Source organism: Caretta caretta, chromosome 4 (genome assembly GCF_965140235.1).
Source record: "Caretta caretta isolate rCarCar2 chromosome 4, rCarCar1.hap1, whole genome shotgun sequence".
NCBI classification, from domain to species: Eukaryota; Metazoa; Chordata; order Testudines; family Cheloniidae; genus Caretta; species Caretta caretta.
The window spans coordinates 41,592,412-41,613,567 of NC_134209.1; the positions used below are offsets into that span (position 1 = coordinate 41,592,412).

Sequence of the window (21,156 nt, forward strand, 5' to 3'; positions counted from 1 at the left end):
ACTTGCGGCCCAATTAGCACTGAGCTGCGGCCCATGTGACATCCTCAGGGCGATACAAGTAGTACTGGATGCGGACCACAATGGTAGATAGATTGAGAACCTCTATGACCCACAAAATTACTCAGGAACCAGGGGCCCTCATAGAGAAAGGTCCCTAATGCCAGGTATTCAGGTAGTGTAGAGTCAGTGATCTGAGAGTGGATAGGTGGAACTCTGTTCCCCTCATGATATGTCATAGTCCTCTGCCCATGTAGTTTTTGGCTGCTCCTAAGCAGAGACTGCCAATTTAACTGAAGTGGGTCTGGCAGATCAGACCCATAAATCATAAATGAAGAATGGACTCTGACCAAGGAAATTAATTTTAGTTAAATTTTAGTACTGCACTGATGCATGAAACAAAAATCAAGTGAATCCATTTTGGTGTTTTAACTTCTACATGAAATTTCTTCAGACATACATTGTATACAGAATCACATACTTTACTGTAACAGGAACAGCTAATTTTATTTTTACACTTTAAAATAAGCTATTTCACTGCATCACATGTTAAAAGGAAGTAGCCACAATTAATATAAAGTCATGAGCTGAGAATGGCAGCACTATATCAATTCACAACTAACCTTTTCAAATCCCCAATAACTGTTTAAATATACTTCCAAGAGTTTGTGTTTCATTTACTGTCCATCTATTGTCTAACCACTGAAATAATAAATTTCTCAGTCTCTGAATTTTCCAGATTTTGAACGTCATCCAGTAAGACAGGAAAACAACAAAATGACAATGATATAAAATTAAAAGAGACAAGCACAAAGGAGAGAGTAACACACATTTTTTTAGATGTGCTTTGTAGATATACCCCCACAGTACTAATTGTGCATGCATCTAGGAACTAGCAGCAATAATTAGTTCTTCCAAATACTCTGAATAATCTTCAAAACATGGGAGCTATTTAAACTGCCTTATAATCTACTCAGCCAACAAGGTCTGATATTCTTTAAGAAGTTAAAACTGTTTAAATTAGGATTCATTATGAAGCACAGTGGGGAAAAATAGATTACAGTATGAGACTTTCAGCCTGTAAGATCTGAAGGGTCTTTGCAAACTATGTGCTTCTGTCTTAGTAAATAGTGCAGAATCAAATGCAAAAAAAAATCTGAAATGCCACCAATTGACGTAGGATGTGGTAGCTATTCAATAATGCACAACAGCACTACAATCATTGAGAATGTATTCTTATTTTATGCTCAGTAACCTGCTCTTTGTGAGCTACAATATAAAATGTGATGGCCTGTGGTGTAATATCAGTAAACACAGTGATAGAGATACTGTCCAGAATTCAACCTGAATCTGTGATCTGGTGTGATAATGGCTGTTAGATAGTAGGGTGGTAGGCATACTATAGATGTTTATGGTAGCTAATTTGGTAGTCTAAATGGTTTTAATCTATTTTATGAAAAGTGAAATGCAAATGTTGATTTGGGCATGAATACGCCACACATTTAGTGCTGGCTGCTAGAGTCCTCTTCTCTGCATGTCATTTTATCCCAAAGTAGAAAAGAAGATGGCTGTCAGTAAATGAGTACGTGAGAGGTAATTTGTGTTTGTCACCATGCATTTATTTAACTAGAAGCACTTGGTAACTATTTTTTCTTATAAATTCCATGATTTTTCTTAAGATTGTTTTTCTTTCCTGTTGGAGTGTGTTTGCCTGGTTGTCTACAAAAATGTATCTCTGTTGTACTGAGCTCAAAAGGTTTAACAGGGCATCTGAGGCAATATGAAAGTATTGGTCTCCATTTAATCCTGCCTCTTCTACCTTATCTGCGTGCGTAAATAGAATTGCAGTGAAGTTTTTCCATGTGGGACCCAGAAGTTCCTGTAATGAAAAACAAATCTCAAATAGGTATCATTTCTTGTTTCCATCTCCATCCGCATTCATCAAATTAGATTCAGTAAACACTGAAAGTATGTATGTATTGACAGACCAGTAAGTATTCTCTTTCTGGCAGAAAGCCAGGTCATACAGTTTGAATTGCAAGTAAATGGCTACAATTCCTTGACCTTCAAAGGTGTTAATACCATTTATAATTAAGATAGGTGGTCAAGAGACTTTTTTTGATGACTATAAAGCAGATTGCATAAAGCTCTCATACGGAATTTGCATTCCACTCCATCCAAAATTAAAAAATAACTTCATCTCTTGATCCCACAAAGGCTTCTGAAATACAGGAACAGTTATCTTTTCCTACTAAGATATGAAAGTTGATTATGTAAGACATTCACACTGTGTTTGTGAAAGCATAATCTGATGCCAAGCAATACTAAAAATACAGTTGAGAACTGTTAATATAGTATGATGGACTCAAATATCTGTAAATAGTGTTCCTATCCCTTTTTTTAATGTAAAATCATAGATGAGGGGAGAAACAACAACTTTCCCTGGTAGGCTTGCTAATTGAGGCTTATGTTCCCTTTTTATATGAAGCTCAGTTGGGTCTGTTTTTATGAAATCCTTTAAAGCTCATTGCCTATACAATTAATTGTAAGTTTTCTTTTTGGTTGATTTGCATTTCATTGTTTTACAGTAAATTGTATTTACTGTGCACATTTTGTTTAAAAGTACACTCAAGAATCAGACTCAAAATGTGACACCTTTATTTTCTTATCTGTTCAGCATGTCAGTATAATTCTTTGTGTGCTTTTGCTGCTTCATTGCTCTTTCGTCCCCCCTGCACCTGTTAGCATCCATACAGTAAAATGGTTGCTAACATGGTGACACCACAAGGAAAACGCTATTCAGTTTTAATCTTCCAGGAGTTACTGGTAAATAAAGGAAAATTTGAAAAAAAAAATCTCTTGACAATATTCTTTCAAATAAGTATGCAAAGTGGGTGATGCAAGAGCAAATTTATGCTTGTAGCGTACATTATTCATTTGGGTTTTTATTTCAAAAGCACCTGATGCTAAAATGTAATTTAAGCAAAGGTGTCTGCAACTCGGGACATGCAAGGCCGTATCTTTCATCAACATCTTCTTGCCATTGCAAAGTCCTGTTAATCTCAGTGATGCTGTGTACAAACTCTGGGGGCTATGCTTGCAGATAAGACTACAATGTACAGCCAAAATTGAGGGAACATAAGGAATTCTAGTCCATTATTTTTCCATAAAAGCGAGGCATCAATTTCTGCTGTCAGAGCTTAAATCTAAAAGATTCAAGGCCCAATGCTTTACAGACTCCGGTCTTTAATTTCTTATATTTTGAGAACTCTAATTTTTTAGTATTTTTAACATAAATAGTCTGTGATCATGAAACAGGTAAGACAAATACAGTTTTTATTCTTAAAAATCCAAATATGAATGCTCCAATAGGCTTTTATCAAGTAATTTAGTAGCTTAGGTTATTTTAGAAATTAGAGATAGAAAACATCATACAGTCTTGCTCCTTGAAGGTATGTTTGAGAACCCAGTCTGTTCCTAAAGTGGGATTGGTATGTAAATTTTCAGAGAAAACTAATTTGAATTCACGTGGTTAAGAATTGTCACTTTGGATCTTGGTATTGGTGCCTTAAAGGAACTCTGTGTTATACACAGTTGATACAGAAGAATTTCTTCACCCACCATGGAAATGCAGCCACTTCTCAAGGTGATGTGATATGCATGAGTGGTTTAACTTCACACAGCAACAATTTACAATATATTGACACAAAGTAAAGACTATCATGTTCAATGGGGAGTATTTAGGTGTGTGCGGAACATAAATTATGCCAGCCAAATTGCATCAAGTGACCCAATATTGTGTAAATACTGAAAGTTACCAGTTTTAAATCAGATTAAAGTGCTGTAATAATTAGGTTGATTAGTTGATTTTGTTTCAAAAAATCAGTGAGGTCTGAATTCTTAATACATAGTGTCATTAGAAATATAAAGGTTTTGCTTATGTACATCTTTCCTATCTACCCCATGTTTCTTAAATATGAACCCTTTATGTATGATGAACCATGTCAAGCACCATCTACAGCTAGAGACCACATCACCATTTATGATAGTCAAATTAGTTCTGTTCTTCTGGGACGAAGTCCACCAAAGCCCAGAACAAGACACAGAAGAGTTGATTATAAGGAATGCTTGGTCATGGGAATCTGCCTGTGGAAAGAGCATTAGAATCAGAAGATTATGGTTGGAAGAGACCTCAGGAGGTCATCTAGTCCAGCCCTCTACTCAAAGCAGGACCTTCCCCAACTAAATCATCCCAGCCAGAGGTTTCTAAGGCCTGGCTTGACAAAGCCCTAAGGATGGAGATTCTACCACCTCCCTAGATAACCCATTCCAGTGCTTCACCACCCTCCTAATGAAATAGTTTTTCCTAATATCCGACCTAGACCTCCCCCACTGCAACTTGAGACCACTACTTCTTGTTCTGTCATCTGCCACCACTGAGAACAGCCAAGCTCCATCCTCTTTGGAACCCCGCTTCAGGTACTTGAAGGCTGCTATCCAATCCCCCCTCACTCTTCTCCTCTGCAGACTAAATAAGCCCAGTTCCCTCAGCCTCTCCTCACAAATTTTATATGCCACAGCCCCTAGTCATTTTTGTTGCCCTCTGCTGGACTCCAATTTGTCCACATCCTTTCTATAGTGGGGAGCCCAAAACTGGACGCAATACTCCAGATGTGGCCTCACCAGTGCCAAATAGAGGGGAATAATCACTTCCTTTGATCTGCTGGCAACGCTCCTACTAATGCAGCCCAATATGCCATTAGCCTTCTTGGCAACAAGAACACACTGTTGGCTCATATCCAGCTTCTCATCCACTGTAATTCCCAGGTCCTTTTCTGTGGAACTCCTGCTTAGCCAGTCGGTCCCCAGCCTGTAGCAGTGCATGGGATTCTTCCATCCTAAGTGCAGGACTCTGCACTTGTCCATCAGATTTCTTTTGGCCCAATCCTCCAATTGGTGTAGGTCACTCTGGACCCTATCCCTACCCTCCAGCATATCTATCTCTCCCTCAGTTTAGTGTCATCCGCGAACTTGCTGAGGGTGCAATCCATCCCATCGTCCAGATTATTAATGAAGATGTTGAACAAAACGGTCCCCAGGTCGGACCCCTGGGGCATTCCACTAGATACTGGCTGCCAACTAGACATCGAGCCGTTGATCACTCCCCTTTGGGTCCGATGATCTTGACAGCTTTCTATCCACCTTACAGTCCATTCATCCAATCCATACCTTTTTTAACTTGCTGGCAAGAATATTGTGGGAAACTATCAAAAGCTTTTCTAAAGTCAAGATATATCATGTCCACCGCTTTCCACATATCCACAGGGCCAGTTATCATATCTTCTCAGCATTCAGGAGCATTGAAATCTAATCCAGAGTCTGATACCTTTTAGATCATATTGCAGAAGCTTTCTCTCTGATTAAAGATTTTCCACCACAGCTATAACAACGTTTACAACAGTTGCCACTCCCATCTTACAAAATAAAACCTATTGCAAACAGTTTCCTATATTCTGAGAAAGGAGGAGAGCAAAAGACTTAATGAAATCTCATAGGGATCATGCTACGCCAATCTTATTTTCCTGGGAGGTGCTTATAGCCTAGGTACGGTGGGAAATGGAGAGGCAGTCAAAATCCTAGGTCAGTATGAAATACTTGGTTGTGTCAGCCACACTCCCTTTTTTTAGAGCTGACTCCTTTTTCAGTGAAGTTGAATTATTCACTTTATGAATTTTGATATTTTATGTATTCAGAAAACAGGTCACATGAAATGTGAATGTAAAATTAATGAATTTCAAATACTGTATTTTTAAAGTGAATTTACACCTCAGACCATGCCTTCTTATTAACCCTTCCCATTGTCTAATGCACTCATTGAGCATCTGGATAAACAAGATGGATGTCTGAGAAGTATAATGAATAAGAGCTCTTGGGGCTGATGAGCAATTGCTCCAATACACCTGGAAATGTTCAGCAAGAGCCTATGATCATAGTCAAGCCAACACCAACTTACAGTCAACAGCTTAGAAGGCAGCTGTCAGATGTAATGTGAACTCTTTATATTAATCAGTTTCCCAGAAAGGACAATCTATAGGGCAGTCTCTGCAATACCCAGGTCTGAATCTAAGTTGCAGACGATAAACCTTAACTTCCAGTTATTTCTCCTAAGCCATGTGGTAAGATAATTAACATAACTAAAAACAGTTAGGGGTGGGAGACTGCAAGAAAAATATCAGAAGTGGGAGGAGCTGGGAAAAACAATAGGCCAGAACCTCTATTCCGGTATTTCTCAACCAGTGGTCCGTGGAGTTGTTTCAGGGGTCTGTGAAAGGCTTAAGCTGAAAAGTGATTGAACAGAATTCAACTATATATACTGACAATAGATTTGAAAAGGGTCTATACCTCCATTTGAAATTATTTAGGGGTCCGCAAATAAAAAAAAGTTTGGAAGCCACTGTTCTATTCTACATCTTGAACCAGAACTTATAAAGGTTAACCTGGATTCGGTTACCTTTCTACAGAGAACTTGGACTGAGCTATAGTTTTTGATGTAGGTGACTGGGCAGCTGTTAGGTAACTACTGTCAACATAGGCAGCTTTAAGCCATTCCAATTATAATATAAAGCAGTGGTCCCAAACCTGGGGCAGGGGATGGCATGGCCTGCAGGCAGGAGCGCACCTAGCCCCTCTGCCTCCAGCTCTGCCACAGTGCTGGTTCTGGCTGCAGCTCCACTCCTGGCCCCAGCTGGGACTCCCGGCCTCAGCCTCAGTCCCTGGCCACAGCTCAGTTCCCAGCTTCAGACCCACCCCCATTTGTAGTCGCAGCCTTGGCCCTGGCCCCCTTATCCTGTCTGTGCCCTTCCCCCACCCGCAGGGCTCCCAGCCTGCAGGGGGGGAGGAATGTGAAAAGTTTGGGGACCACTGATCTGAATGATGAGATACTGTGGTGAGGGGCATATACAAATACCAGACAGAGAGAGGCATGTATGACAGTGTAAGATCTAGTACCCTGGGCTCTTAGGTAATTGTATATAAGATCATGAGCTTAACTGGAATCAATTAACCAGTAATGGTGGGGATTGCTGCCAGCTGGAGGCAATGGTGGTGCTAATGAGGTAATTAGTTCAAGGGGAAGATATAAAGTTGGTAGGAACAGGCAGTAAGGAGAGGGAGTTTCTGCTATATAGCTGTGTTCTGTTCCCCAGGGCTTAGAACCTAAAGATTAAAGGTATGAGGCAAACTGTATATTGTGAATAAGAGACTGTGCCAAATGGGCTAGGTAGTAGGGCACATTGGGTAGCTGCGGAAGCATGCTGTAGAAGAGGGCAAAGTTTTACCTTTCAAATTAAATTTTTTAAATTGCATTTTAAAATAAAAATGTCACAGGTGCAACACTAATGTGCAATTCTGTCAATTATATTAACTGCTCTATGCCATAATTATTAACTGGATAATTATTAACAACTAAGGAAAATGCTTTACTGTTCTCTCTCTCTTAGAGTAAGCAAATAGGCATCTGCTATTGACTAAAGGACTGTGGAGAGGGAGAGAAATCAACTTCTGCTATGGGGGGACTGGAGAGTGCAAGGGTCTTTTTATATTGCCTTGTGAACATATATGAACATCGCTAATGTAAATAAAGCAGTAGGCGTTTATATTTCAACAACTGCAGCTGTAGTTATGGTGCAATGTGTGTGTGACTGTGTCCCTCCTACTTCACTAGCAATCATATGGCCTTTATGCTGGTAAGAGGAAATATAACACCTAAATAAAAGAAATGTGTAGATCCATAAGTGGTGGCTGATGCTTCCCACTGGGGAGGTTAGCTCCCTCCTGCATGCTACCTCCCTCCCAGACCCCACACAACCACTTGCACCCCAACCCCTTGCCCCAGGTTGGAACCCCCTCCTGCACCCCAGAGCCTATAGCTGGAGCCTTCACCTCCTGCCATACCCCAGCCCAGTGAAAGTGAGTGAGGGTGGGAGAGAGAAAGCAACTGGCAGGGGACTGGAGTGGGAGTTGGGGGGGCTCAGAAGTGGTCAGGTGGGGCCTCGGGGAAGGGCTGGGGCAAGGGTGTTCAGTTTTGTGCAATTAGAAAGTTGGTAACCCAAAACAAGAGCTCCTCCAGCCCTGGGTCTGTGGCAGGGGGAGATTTTTCAGGGGGCCCCAAATCTGCCATGCCCTCCCACCCTCCGATAGCATGAGGTGTGGGGAGGCTTAGTTTCCCCTGGCCTCCATTATGTGCTGCCTATGTGTAGGTCTAACTGCTGGAACATGACCTCCTTATATTCTGCTGTACTTAGGAAGATAAAAAGCCCTAGCATGTTGATAGTGATGGGTCAATTTTGCCATTTCTTACACGTAAAATATAAATTTCAAGGAAAAGTTCCCAAATTAGTTACTTAATGCATTTTTGCATAGAATTTATAGCATGCTGAACATGTTTGTTGTGTGATGGAGGGAAATATACTTGCGCTTTGCATTTTCAAAACGCTTTAAAATATTAACTTATGAATTCTCAGTCCACCTGGGGCAATGTGGATAAGCATCATTCCGGTTTTACAAAGAGGGGTGGGGAATTACAGAGGATAGAATGTAAGAACAGGATCAGACCAATGATCCATTTAGCCACAAGCGTTGACTTTCAAAAGTGCCGTGGGGTGCTTGACTCCTGGCTGTGACTCAAGGCCCCACCCCTGCCCTGTCTCTTCCTGTCTCCACCCCACCGCTGCCTCTTCCCACCCAGTTCTGCCCCCTCCCTTGTGCATGCCACGTCCTCATTCCTCCCCGCCTCCTTCCCAGCTTCCTGTATGCTGCGAAACAGCTGTTTGCAGTGGGTGGGAAAAGGTGCCGATCAGTTGATTGGGCTCGGCAGCGGGCGGGAGGTGCTGGCGGGGGAGGTTCTGATGAGGAGGCTGTTGGTGAGTGCTCAGCACCCACCATTTTTTCCCCATGGGTTCTTCAGCCCTGGAGCACCCACTGAATCAGTGCCTATGCATTAGCCCACTAGCCTATCTTCCAACAGTGGCTGGTGCCAGATGTTAGAATAAAAAGAACAGGGCTATTATTGGGTGATCCATCCCTTGTCATCTAGTCCCAGCTTTTGGCAGTTGGAACTTTAGAGACACCCAAAGCATTGGGTTGCATGCCTGATCATCTTGACTAATAACCTAATGGAGGACAGGCTCATCAATGGCTATCTAATTCTTTTCTGAACCAATTTATATTTCTAGCCTTCACAACATCCTCTGGCAATGAATTCTACAGGTTGACTGCGCATTGTGTGAACAAGTACTTCCTTCTGTTTGTTTTAAAGTAGCTGCTTATTAATTTTGTCAGTTATGTGGTTTGCTTAGGGTCAGGCAAGTGAGCGGGGAAGTCAATATTAGAATTTGGGAATTTCTGGCCCTGAGTCCTGTGCTCAATTCACAGGACCACACCAATAAAATGAAAATCCAGAAAGGTGTAAATATATTCTAGGTGGTTTATCAATCTGTGACCTCTGATATGGAGAGGATTGCTGTGATTTATCAAGAATTGTTGCTGATTGCTAAAAGGTTTTCATGGTCCTAGTGTCCTTCTGGGACAGTTAAGTATAAACATTATTGTTCCGAATATGAACGTTTCCCCAAGATCCAGCTAGCTGCCCTGCCCTGTTTCGTTGATGATATCATAACATCTGGGCTTTTAGAAATAAATAGCTAACCATTGTATCAACTGTGAGCCATAATTATAACAGAAACATGAAACAAAAGTATTAGGTTTCAATTCAGATGGGGGAGGGGAGGGCAGGATCATCTTCTATTTGCTTATCTCCTAACATCTTTCATCTCCTTTCCAACAGAGAGAGTTAGTCAGCCAATAGCACATAGAAAAGCTAAATACAAAGAATTCTGATTCATTTCTCCTTTTCCTTGCCTGTGGGCCTTATCCCAAAAGCACCTGGTATTGGGAGCTTGATTTTTCTCTACTAGGTCAGAGTAACATCATGTATCTCTTTAGAAAGTTCATTCCTATAGTGCTCAGTATAGACACTATGAAAATGATGATCAGTGTTTACCCGCTGGCCAACTTTCAAAGAAGCTCATTCATATGAGAAGTATTTGAGAAATTTCCAGTGGAAAAGTTCAAGGGAAAGGAATTTCTTCTCTCTCCGCAACCTCCCTCACCCGCAGTATGCCTCCAAAACTATTTTTCCCCCTAGAAATCCAGAAAAAATCATTTTCAGTTGTCTGTGAAGAACAGAAAATAATTTAACTTTTAGCAGTGTCCCTCCCCACTCCAAAAAAAAGTTAGTCCTGCCTGAGCAGAAATTACTGTAGTCAAAGCAAATATATGGTGACTCGCTAACAGTTTTCTATTGTGAAACCATTGTGGTTTATTTTAAATTAAATTAGATTTAGATTAAAGCATGGGATTGGGAACCAAATGTTTTGGATTCTTGCCCCAAGTCTGCCAATGTCGTCTTGTGTCCTTTTTTTTTTTTTTGCGGCAGTCATTCTGTGTATGAGCAGATACTTGTATAACACCTGCAGTGCGAAGGCCAAGTTTGCAGACCTGCTGCCACAGGACTCCCATGCGGAATTCTCTGCACTGGTGGAGGAAGGGAAACTAATTGCACAAGCTTCCCTACAGGTGGCGTTGGACGGGACAGACGCTGCCTCCCACGCAATGGCCACAGAGGTGGCAATGAGGAAGAGTTCCTGGTTGCAGGTCTTGGGTCTCCTCTACGAGGTCCAACAAACCATTCAGGACCTCCTCTTTGAGGGTTCAGCCCTCTTTTCTGAGAGAACAAATAATAGACTCCACAGTTTAAAGGACTAGAGGGCCACCCTCAAGTCCTTGGGCCTCCATACTCCTGCGACTCAGCACAGGCATTTCTGGCCGCAGCCTCCATCACAGTTCTACCAACCACAGAATGGGCAGGACGCTCCTTGGAGGAGGAATAGGAGTGGCAAAAAAAGGCTGCATCCATCCTCAGGGCAGGGTTCTGGCCAGCCGAAACCACCTTCCGGCCCCAGACTGGCCTTTTGAAGATGCAGTTGAGCATAGCGCACCAGGACAAGAACTGGATCTACCCCACCTTACCTTTTCGTCCTCACTGTCCCCTTTCTACCGTGCATGGTCCCATATCACTTCAGACTGCTGGGTGCTCCGCACGGTAGAGAGGGGATACTTCATCCAATTCTGTGCACCCCCACCCCGCCCTTCCACCACCCCTTCCCTGTCCTTCAGGGATCTCTCTAATGAGCAATTCCTTATATAGGAGGTGCACTCACTCCTTTCACTAGGAGCAGTGGAAGAGGTTCCTCAGGAGCAAAAGGGCAAGGGTTTCTATTCTCGGTATTTCCTAATACCGAAAGCCAAAAGAAGGCTCAGGCCCACCCTAGACCTGCGAGAACTAAACAAGTTCATGAAGAAGCTCAAGTTCTGCATGGTCTCTGTGGCCTCTGTCATTCCTTCAATGGATCCAGGAAACTGGTATGCCACCCTTGACTTGAAGGATGTGTACTTTCACAGAGCAATAATTCTGTCCCTCAGAAAATACCTCAGGTTTGTGGTGAACACCACCCACTACCAGTTCACAGTCCTCCCATTCAGCCTATTGGCAGCACCTCGAGTATTCACCAAGTGCATGGCAGTTGTGGCCATGTTCCTGTGCAGATGGCAGGTACAGGTATTCCTGTACCTCGACGACTGGCTTATCAAGGGCCAATCCAGGTCTCAAGTGGAGGCACAAGTTGACTTCTTAAGAATGACATTCGATGAACTGGGCCTCCTTCTGAATGAGGGGAAATCAATTCTGTCCCCGGTTCAGCAGATAGGGGCAGTACTAGACTTGACTCAAGCCAGGACATACCTCCCAGAAGCAACGTTTCAGTCCCTCAGCGACATCATACAAGGTCTCTGGCAATTTCCCACCACCACGGCAAGGAATTGCCTGAAGCTCCTGGGGCACATGGTGGCTTGTACCTACATAGTACAGCATGCCAGACTCGTACTTCGACCTCTTCAGTTATGTCTAGCCTCGGAGTATCAGCCAGTCCAGGACAGCTTGGATAAGATCGTAACCCTACCTTGTCTGGTACTCTACTCCCTCCGGTGGTGGCTCGACCCACAAGTAGTATGTGCAGGGGTCTCCTTCACCAGCTGTCTCTCTTGCTAGTGACGGATGCGTCAGTCTTGGGCTGGTGAGCACATTTGGGAGACCTCAGGACATGAGGCCTCTGGTCTCAGGTGGAACTCGCTTTCCACATCAGTGTCAGAGAGCTGAGAGTAGTCTGCCTGGCATGCCAGAGTTTCTGAGCCCACTTGACAGTGAGATGTATTAGTTATGACAGACAACACCACAGCAACATTTTATGTCAACAAATGAGGGTGCACGCTCCTCTCTCCTGTGCCAGGAAGCCTTCATGCTGTGGGACTTCTGTGTAGAGCATTTGGTATATCTGCAAACATCGTATCTCCTTGGAGTATGGAATGAGTTGGCGGACTATCTCAGCAGGTCGTTCCATGGCCACGAGTGGTCCCTTCACCCGGAAGTTGCGATCTCAATCTTCCATCAGTGGGGTTTTCCCCGGATAGACCTGTTCGCCACATGACGCAATAGGAAGTCCCAGCAGTTTTGTTCCTTCCTGAATCACAGCCCAGGCTCCATCACAGATGCATTCCTCTTCCCATGGCGAGGCCATCTCCTATATGCATTTCCACCTATCCCTCTCATCCACAAGGTGCTCCTCAAGATACAGTGGGAACAAGCCTCGGTCATATTGATAACTCCAGACTGGCCCCGCCAGGACTGGTACACATTACTCCTGGAAATGTCCGTGGAAGCTCCAGTCACCTTGCTGCTCTTCACGGATGTACTAACACAGGATCCTGACAGTCTCCAACACCCGAAGCTTGAGTCGCTGCACCTCATGGCGTGGAAGCTCCATGGCTGAACCTGATGGAGCTCGTCTGCTCAGACCTGGTTAGACAAGTCCTCCTTGGCAGTAGCAAACCTTCCATGACAGCCACCTACCTTGCCAAGTGGAAGAGATTTTCAATCTGGTCTGCGCAGTACCATTCATCCCCGACGCTTACCTTTGTACCACTTATACTGGAATATCTTCTCTATCTCATCAATAAGGGTCCAGTTGGCCTCCATCTCGACCTTTCACCAAGGCGCAGAGGGCCACTCGGTCTTTGCTAATCCTGTGGTCAGCCATTTTCTTAAAGGTCCTGACAGCCTGTCCGGGCTTGGGACCTCAATCTGGTCCCTTCCAGACTCATGGGTCTGCCCTTTAAACCTTTTGGCGATCTGCTCCCTGCTCTCAAAGAAGGTGGTATTTTTGGTAGCAATAACCAGGAGGGTGTCTGAGCTCAGGGCCCTAACATCAGAAGCTCCTTATACTGTGTTCTTGTAAGGACAAGGTTCAGCTCAGGCCTCACCCAGCTTTGCTCCCAAAGGTTGTCTTCCAGTTGTACGTGAACCAGGACATCTTCCTCCCAGTGTTCTAGCCTAAGCCGCACTTGAGCGGCAGGGAGCAAAGGCTTCTTGTTGGCTGTCTGCAGTGCAATAGCCTTATACGTTGAGAGAACAAAGCCGTTCCAAAAGTCCATCCAGTTATTTGTGGCAGGGGTGGACAGAATGAAAGGTCTTCTTTTGTCTTCTCAACGGATTTCGTCATGGATCACGTCCTGCATCCATGAGTGCTACAACCTGGCAGGTGTACCTGCTTCCCCAATCGCTGCGCACTCCATCAGGGCTCGGGCTTCTTTAATGGCATTCCTGACACAGGTTCCCACCCAAGAAATCTGCAGAGCAGTGACATGGTCCTCCATACGCACTTTCACCATGCACTGCGCAATCACCCCACAGGCCTTTAGAAAGAGCAGTGCTCTAATCAGTGGATGACTCAGACCCCACCTCCAGAACTCAGGCTTGTGAGTCACCTGATTGGAGTTGACGTGAACAAGCACCCAAAGAAGAAAAAATGGTTACTCACCTTCTTGTATCTGTTCTTCGAGATGTGTTGTTCATGTCCATTCCAATGCCCACCCTCCTACCCCTCTGTTGGAGTAGCCGGCAAGAAGGAACTGAGGCAGTGGCAGGTGAGCTGGGGTCTATATTGAGCACCCTGAAGGCATGACTCCAGGGGGAACCCAGGCCGACCTGACTGATGCTGTTAGGGGAAAAGTTTTCCAGCTGCCGTGCACACCTGTTTGGAATGGACATGAACAATACATCTTGAAGAACAACAGTTTGAAGGTGAGTGACCGTTCTTGTTGTTGTTGCTAAGTGTCAGCAATTTTTGGGTGAATTTCAGCCACCTACAAAGGAGGAGGAGGAGTCTCCATCCCAGAGCAAGGGATTGAAACTCTCATTTGTTATAGTGAATCCCCACCAGAGGAAAGTTGCTAAAGAAATGTAAAGTATATTACTCCCCGCTTAGCTTTGAACACTATTGGTATTATAAGAGAGGTAGATGATCTGAGCTATACTCCCAGTTCTACCTACAAGGTACCTGTGTGGCCGTGGGCTATTCACTTAATATCTCTATCTGTGGTTTCCTTATCTGGTAAATGGGAATAACCTCTACCTCACAGGGGAGTTTTGACAATTTTTTCTTATTTGTAAAGTGCTTTGAGAAGATCAGATGACAACTGCTATAAAAAAGCAGAATAGTAGTACAGTAGCACCTCAGTTACAAACGCCTCTGGAATGGAGGTTATTTGTAACTCTGAACATGGTTGTTTATTGAAACATTTCAACTGAACATTGACTTAATACAGCTTTGAAACTTTACTATGCAGAAGGAAAATGCTGCTTTTAAACATCTTAATTTAAACAAAAAACCAAGTTTCCTTATCTTGTCAGATTTTTTTTATAACTTTCCCCCTTTATTTTTAATAGTTTATGCTTAACATGGTACTGTATTGCTTTTTTATTGCTGCTGCTTGATTGCATACTTCTGGTTCCAATGAGGTATGTGATTGACCCGTCAGTTTGTAACTCTGGTGTTCATAACTGAGGTTCTACTGTCTTACTAAAATAGCAGTGGCTTTGATCAAACATTCCTCTTGTTTTAACTATCAATTATTATATAAACATCGACAAACTTAACATTCACAAAGTACAATTCTTGGAAAATGCATATGTGTTTTAGGGGGCAGAGTTAAGGTGCTGGTGGAAAGTTTTAGTTTTTGAAGTTCCTCTGGGTTTTGTGCAATTCAAAACACCTTAATTCACCCCATGTTAATGTAGTTCTTTGCATATAGTTCATTTAGCTTCTAGTTGCAGATGATTAAAGTAGCATTTCTTCTCAACAGGTCTGGGTCCTTGATAATAAACCTCAAAAGGCAATACATGTAAATCCTATTATGGGGGTGGGATGGGGGAGAAAAACATTCTTAATGGTAAACCAGATTCACAGGCCCCTTTCTGCTTAGCCCTGCTATAATTAAGTGAATAATACTTGGCCACCTGTTCCGTGTTTAACTTTCTTCCATCAAATTTAAAATGAAAAGTTTGTCTGCAACACAGAAATGCTACTGAGTTTTAGCTAGAACAAGCCTGGGCTGTGGGAGGGAGGGAGAGGTGGGTGTGGGAACTGCACCTACCTGTCTCCTTTCTACTTCAGCTGATATCATTTGAGGGTTCCTAGTTCTAAAAACAACAGAGTTGCCAGGATGTAGAGAATTTTTTACCTGGACTAGCTGAATTGTGTGATGATTTTCTTCTTCACAAAGAGGTAAGTCAGCTCTCAGGACCAAGAGTGCTAGGTGAAGGCCCTCCTCTCCAAAGTGCTGAGCCAGAGCTGCCCTCACCGCTTGCCGCACCTCTTCTTTGCTCAGGCTGCTGTGAGGATACCCTGGAGTGTCCATGACATGAACCCGCAGGGCTAGCTCGTAGCCATTTCGGCGTGTGAAGCCTGAGATGCGGCAGCTGCATCCGAGACTGCAGCATGTGGTCACAGAGCTTGGGGATAGATGGCTGTCAAAGTCAGAGCTGCCCAGAAGGCTATTCCCAGCAGCACTTTTGCCACTCTGGGTCCTTCCAACCAAGAGAAGATTGATGGTCATCTCATCGGTGTCAGACATTGTATCTGCCTTTGTCCACACACCTGTTTCAGCAAATCCAGAACAAATACTATTAATAGCTGTTTTAGCTGGGTGATACCAAAGCAACTTTCAGAAATAACCAGTAAACCATAAGAACTGCACCTTGAAGCACTTTGACCTGCTCTGACTGAAGCACTTCGGCAGTGTGGGGAGTAAAGTGCCAATCAGAGAAGTACCTCTGACTGACCCCAAGGAGCATTCCTCTGTACCCACTGTCCACCCTTGCTATCCACAAATAGGGAACCCGGATTGAAGTGCCATAGCAGTTGTCCCACATCAGCAGATCTCCTATATCAAGAGAATCAGGAGGGAGCTGAGAGAAACTAGGGAGCACAAGTGACCAATGTAGGGGAAACAGTCCAACTAAGGAGAGAACAATGGGGAAGGGGGTGGGAGAGAGATTACAGAGGAGATGGTGACAGGGAGAGAACAGAGGGGAGAGGAGTAGGTTCTGTAGCTGTGTTTTGTGAGTTAAACTAACATCAAGCCCTAGAAACCTGATGGCATGAGGGAAGCAGCTCAAACCCCACAAAACTTAGGGAGCATGTCCTCCACCACGCGGGTAGCTCACATGCTGTTCAGCAGCCAATTTCTGAGCTCTGTCTTCACCTTCGTCTCCCCTCTGTCAAACAACTGTTTGGAGTTACACACTTGAGCATTACCACAGGTCACCAATTGTCCCAAAACTGCCAGTAGAGAGGGATCCAGAAGGGGTTCCAGTTCCAGAACAAACACACCAGAACAGGTGCCCTCTGCCCCTTTCCAAGGTGATGCTGGCATAGCAACATCTGCCATGGCCAACATTCCAGACTCTTCAGGTTGGAACTACAGAAATTTGTCTAATCCATTTTAGAGAGGCAAGGTAGGTGAGGTAATATATTTTGTTGGACCAACTTCTGTTGGTGAGAGAGACAAGCTTTTGCTTTTTTCTTTGCTGGTGTTGGTGTTTCCAGAGTTTTTAATGGACAGGTGGTTGAAGTTTGTCGTGTTAACAGGCTACTTCATCTTGAATGGTCCCTTGAAATATGTGTTAACTACAGTAACTCCTTAACACTGTAATTATATTCCTGAAAAATGCTACTTTAAGCAAAACCATGTTAAGCGTATCCAATTTCACCATAAGAATTAATGTAAATAGGAAGGGTTAGGTTCCAGGGAAATTTTTTTCACTTGACAAAAGACATCATATACATATACAGTATAAGTTTTAAACAATTTAATACTGTACTCACAAATGATGATTGTGAAACTCGATTGAGAGAGGAGCATAGCAGGGTTGGGACATGGGTACTTGACCTGCTCTGCCTGCCCAGCGCTCCTGCTGGGGAGTGGGGTCGAGGGCTTGCCCACTCCCCAGCTGGAATAGGCGGACGGAGCAGGGTGAGCCAAACAACATTATAACAGAACATTGCGTGACTTTAAATGAGTATGTTCTAATACAGAGGTGGGCAAACTACGGCCCATGGGCCACATCCGGCTCGCAGGACCATCCTGCCCAGCCCTTGAACTCCTGGCTGGGGAAGCTAGTCCCTGGCCCCTCCCCTCCTGTGGTCCATCTCCCCCCAACCCCCCCCCCCCCCCTTCTCCCTAGTGTGGCTTGTGCTGGCTGGACAGCACAGCTGCCAGTCCCGCCGCTCTGAGCGGCATGGTAAGGAGGCGGGGGGGTGGGGGGGTTGGATAAGGGGCAAGGGGTCCCGGGGGGCAGTCAGGGGATAGGGGGCAGTTGGATGGGGCAGAGGTTCTGGGGGAGGTAGTCAAGGGCCGGGGAACGGGGTGTTGGATAGGCGTGGGAGTTCCGGGGGGCCTGACATTGGGTGCGGGGGTGGATAGGGATTGTGCAGTCAGGGGGCAGGGGGGCTTGGATAGGGGTTGAGTCCCGGGGGGGCAGTTAGAGGTGGGGGGTCCAGGGAGGGGATGGTCAGGGGACAAGAAGTTGGGGGGGGGGTCAGAAGTTCTGAGAGGGGCAGTCAGGGGAAGTGGGAGTGGGTAGATAGGGGGCAGAGGCCACGCTGTTTGGGGAGGCACAGCCTTCCCTACCCGGCCCTCCATACAGTTTGGGAACCCCGATGTGGCCCTCAGGGCAAAAAGTTTGCCCACCCCATTCTAATAGATCAGCAACCGAACAACGAAACAATGTTAACCGGGATGACTTTAAGTGAGGAGTTACTGTACTTATGGTAAACAATGTGTTCCACCTGTGACACTCTGAGAATGTCTACACAGCAAAGAGAAACCCATGGCTGGCACAGGCCAGTCGTCTTGAGCTGTGGGGCTGTTTCAAGGTGTGTAAACTTCTGGGCTCCAGGACCCTTCCCCCTTGCAGGGTCCCAGAGTCTGGGCTCTGGCTGGAGCCCAGAAGTCTACACAGCTATACAACAGCGCCGCAGACTGAGCACCGCGAGCCAGAAGGTATCTAGTTTATATGTCGACGTACCCTCTGAGTACATTTCCCAGGTCCGAGGAAGAGCTCTGTGTACGCTCGAAAGCTTCTCTCTCTCTCTCTCTCTCCAACAGAAGTTTCCAGTAAAAGATATTAACTTGCCCACCTTGCCTCTCTAATATCCTGGCACCAACACTGCTACAACAACACTGCATGACACATTGGTGCTATAGCAATCTAAAATCACTTAGGACCCGGGGAAGGGAAAGATGAGAGGTGGTGATGATGATTGATGGTGATGGAGAGGACAGACAACTAATTATTTATTTTCAATATATACATACACAAATAAAACCACTAAAAAGACAGCTCCTCTTTATAGTGCCTATTAATTTAAAATAATGCAGTGTCTTAAGAGCCTTTACTACCTGGATCCAGACCACTGATTGTCTCAAAAGGACTTTACATACATTTTATAGTTAAAAATAATTAGGATTTCAGGGACGTGTCAAAAAAGACAGTGCCCGTATTTGGGAATAAAGTGTCGGTCTAGGTAAGCAGTGACACTAGAAACTTCACAAGCATTGTTTAAATGATTGTGATATTTCATATTCAGTGAATATTTTTAGAATGTCCGTCACCCAACATTGTATATTTATTTAGGCCCTCTTGTACCTGTTCAAGAGGTAATTTTAACTAGTCCTCATTTTACAGGAGGAACTAGATCTTACAGGTGGCGATAGTTAACAAAAGCCTGAGGATGAATCCATCCTCTGACGATTGAAGTACAGATATTGAACTTTCTAATTCATATTAATGAAGGGGGGAATAGTTGTCTAATCATTACGGAAAAACCTAGGAAAACAGGTACTTTATTAATTTCACTGAAAATGAACAGAGAAAATTGGGATAGTTGAATTAATAATCTCCCCTTACTCACTTCAGATTCATTAAACCTGTTTAGGAAAGTGTTTATTTTTAAATACCAACTGCTGTCCCTATTACCTGGGACTGTTTGTCACCATGAACTGGATTTTCAGAAGTGCCCAGGATCCCCACCACCAACTGAAGTCACACATGCTCAGAACCTTTGAAAATCAATCACAGGGATGCAGATCAGCACAGGAAAATCACAGCAAGATGGCTGCATACGCTTCTCTACAGTATTAAGTATTGCTTTTTATCACTGATTTTTGCTGATTCCACCCCCTCTCTGCCCACCCCATTCTTAAATTCATAACTTGTCTGTTTCAGTGTGTCACTTACCTCACTTTCCCTTAAGTCTTCCTCTACCCGGACTTCATTCAGACTCTGCTGGTTTTCAGTGTGAACTTTGAAACTGACAACGGTAGTGTACCACACAGAGACTGATAGCACTGATACTCTAGTTAATCTATTACTGAGAAATCCTCATCTGTACCTGAGAAGTCTGTCCAATAATCAGCATCGCCCATTAACTTCCTTTTACTTGCCTGCAGTTTTGAGGTCTGGTTTCCCTAGGGACCACTTGAAAATGACTTCTATAAATATTACCTTCATTTTTACCAACTGGTTGAACCAGCACTCTTTTTCTGGGGAGTAGTGAGGAGGGTTTTAGTGATAATTTCACCTCCCCATATTTTTAAACCATGCATAATAAAATACCAGAGATGTGTGTGAACAAAGCAAACATTTTCTTGTATTTTTATGATGACCTTATTAAACTTCCGTTTCACAGATCCTACCAATATTTCACAGCATGATTTAAAATAAATTACCTGAAACCTATTTAATCTATTAAAAATGCACTGAGATTGTTTCACAGCCCTAGAGACTAAGGCCCAGATCCTCTAAGATATTTTGCCACCTAACTCACTAAAATCAATTGGAGTTAAGTGCCTAGAATATGTTTGAGGATCTGAACTTAAAACCCTCCATTTAGACAGAGTGGCCATAATATGGGAAACACCAGACCAAGCTTCCTCATCCTGCCAATATGCTCCATCCTTGCTATGGAGGGACTATCACTAGGAGTGAAAGAATTGTTCAATCTCCACTAAATTCATGAGACTATAGCATTGTGAAAACCAAACCCTAGCCTTAATTTGGCCTCAACCCTAGCCTAACTATAACAGCCTAGGTCTGAAGCGCACCCTCAGACCACTTCTGTACCTAGTATCAGTTGTGTGTTGGCTGTAGCTCATGCAGTGTACTTTTAGTAGTATATTTAGCCAATATCGTGGTAACAGTGGGGTCAGAGCTCTTCTGGTGATCCATCCAATTAGCAGGTCTTAGCACCCTGCCTAAAGCTGAGACATTCAGCTGACTCGTTGTGGCAGCCTGCAGCTTGTTTCCTCCAGGATGGGTATAATGGACACAGGCGAAGGCTGTGATTGATGTTACTGCTTTTGAATTGCTAAGGCTATGTCTCGACTACAAAATTAAGTCAATGTAAGTTATGTTGATCATCTTCCACCGCTGTAATTAAACTGTTTGTGCACATCCACACAACTGTCCTTGTGATGGTGAAGTGTGTCCACAGTTGGTGCTCATGCATCGACAGATAGAGCAGTGTACTGTTGGTAGCTATCCCACTGTGCAACTCCCCACCATTTGCTCCTGGGTGCTCTGGGAAGAGATCACAGTGCATCGGGGGGGGGGGGTAGGCTCAGCATCCCACGATGCAGTTTTCT

At 44.1% G+C, this 21,156-nt stretch overlaps 1 protein-coding gene across 2 annotated transcripts; it reads right to left on the reverse strand.

Moving 5' to 3' along the window:
- Positions 1-355: 355 nt before the first annotated feature.
- On the reverse strand, positions 356-19,817 carry GIMD1 (GIMAP family P-loop NTPase domain containing 1). 2 transcript variants are annotated; one of them, XM_048846666.2, is made up of 3 exons: positions 19,751-19,817; positions 15,691-16,106; positions 356-1,876 (listed from the first exon to the last, which is right to left on the reverse strand). In XM_048846666.2, exons 2-3 carry the CDS (start codon positions 16,081-16,083, stop codon positions 1,616-1,618), a joined length of 654 nt encoding a protein of 217 aa, XP_048702623.1. In that variant the 5' UTR covers positions 16,084-16,106; positions 19,751-19,817; the 3' UTR covers positions 356-1,615. The 2 variants fall into 2 exon arrangements, with proteins under 2 accessions (XP_048702623.1, XP_048702624.1); XM_048846667.2 differs by lacking the exon at positions 19,751-19,817 and adding an exon at positions 19,490-19,572.
- Positions 19,818-21,156: the final 1,339 nt, after the last annotated feature.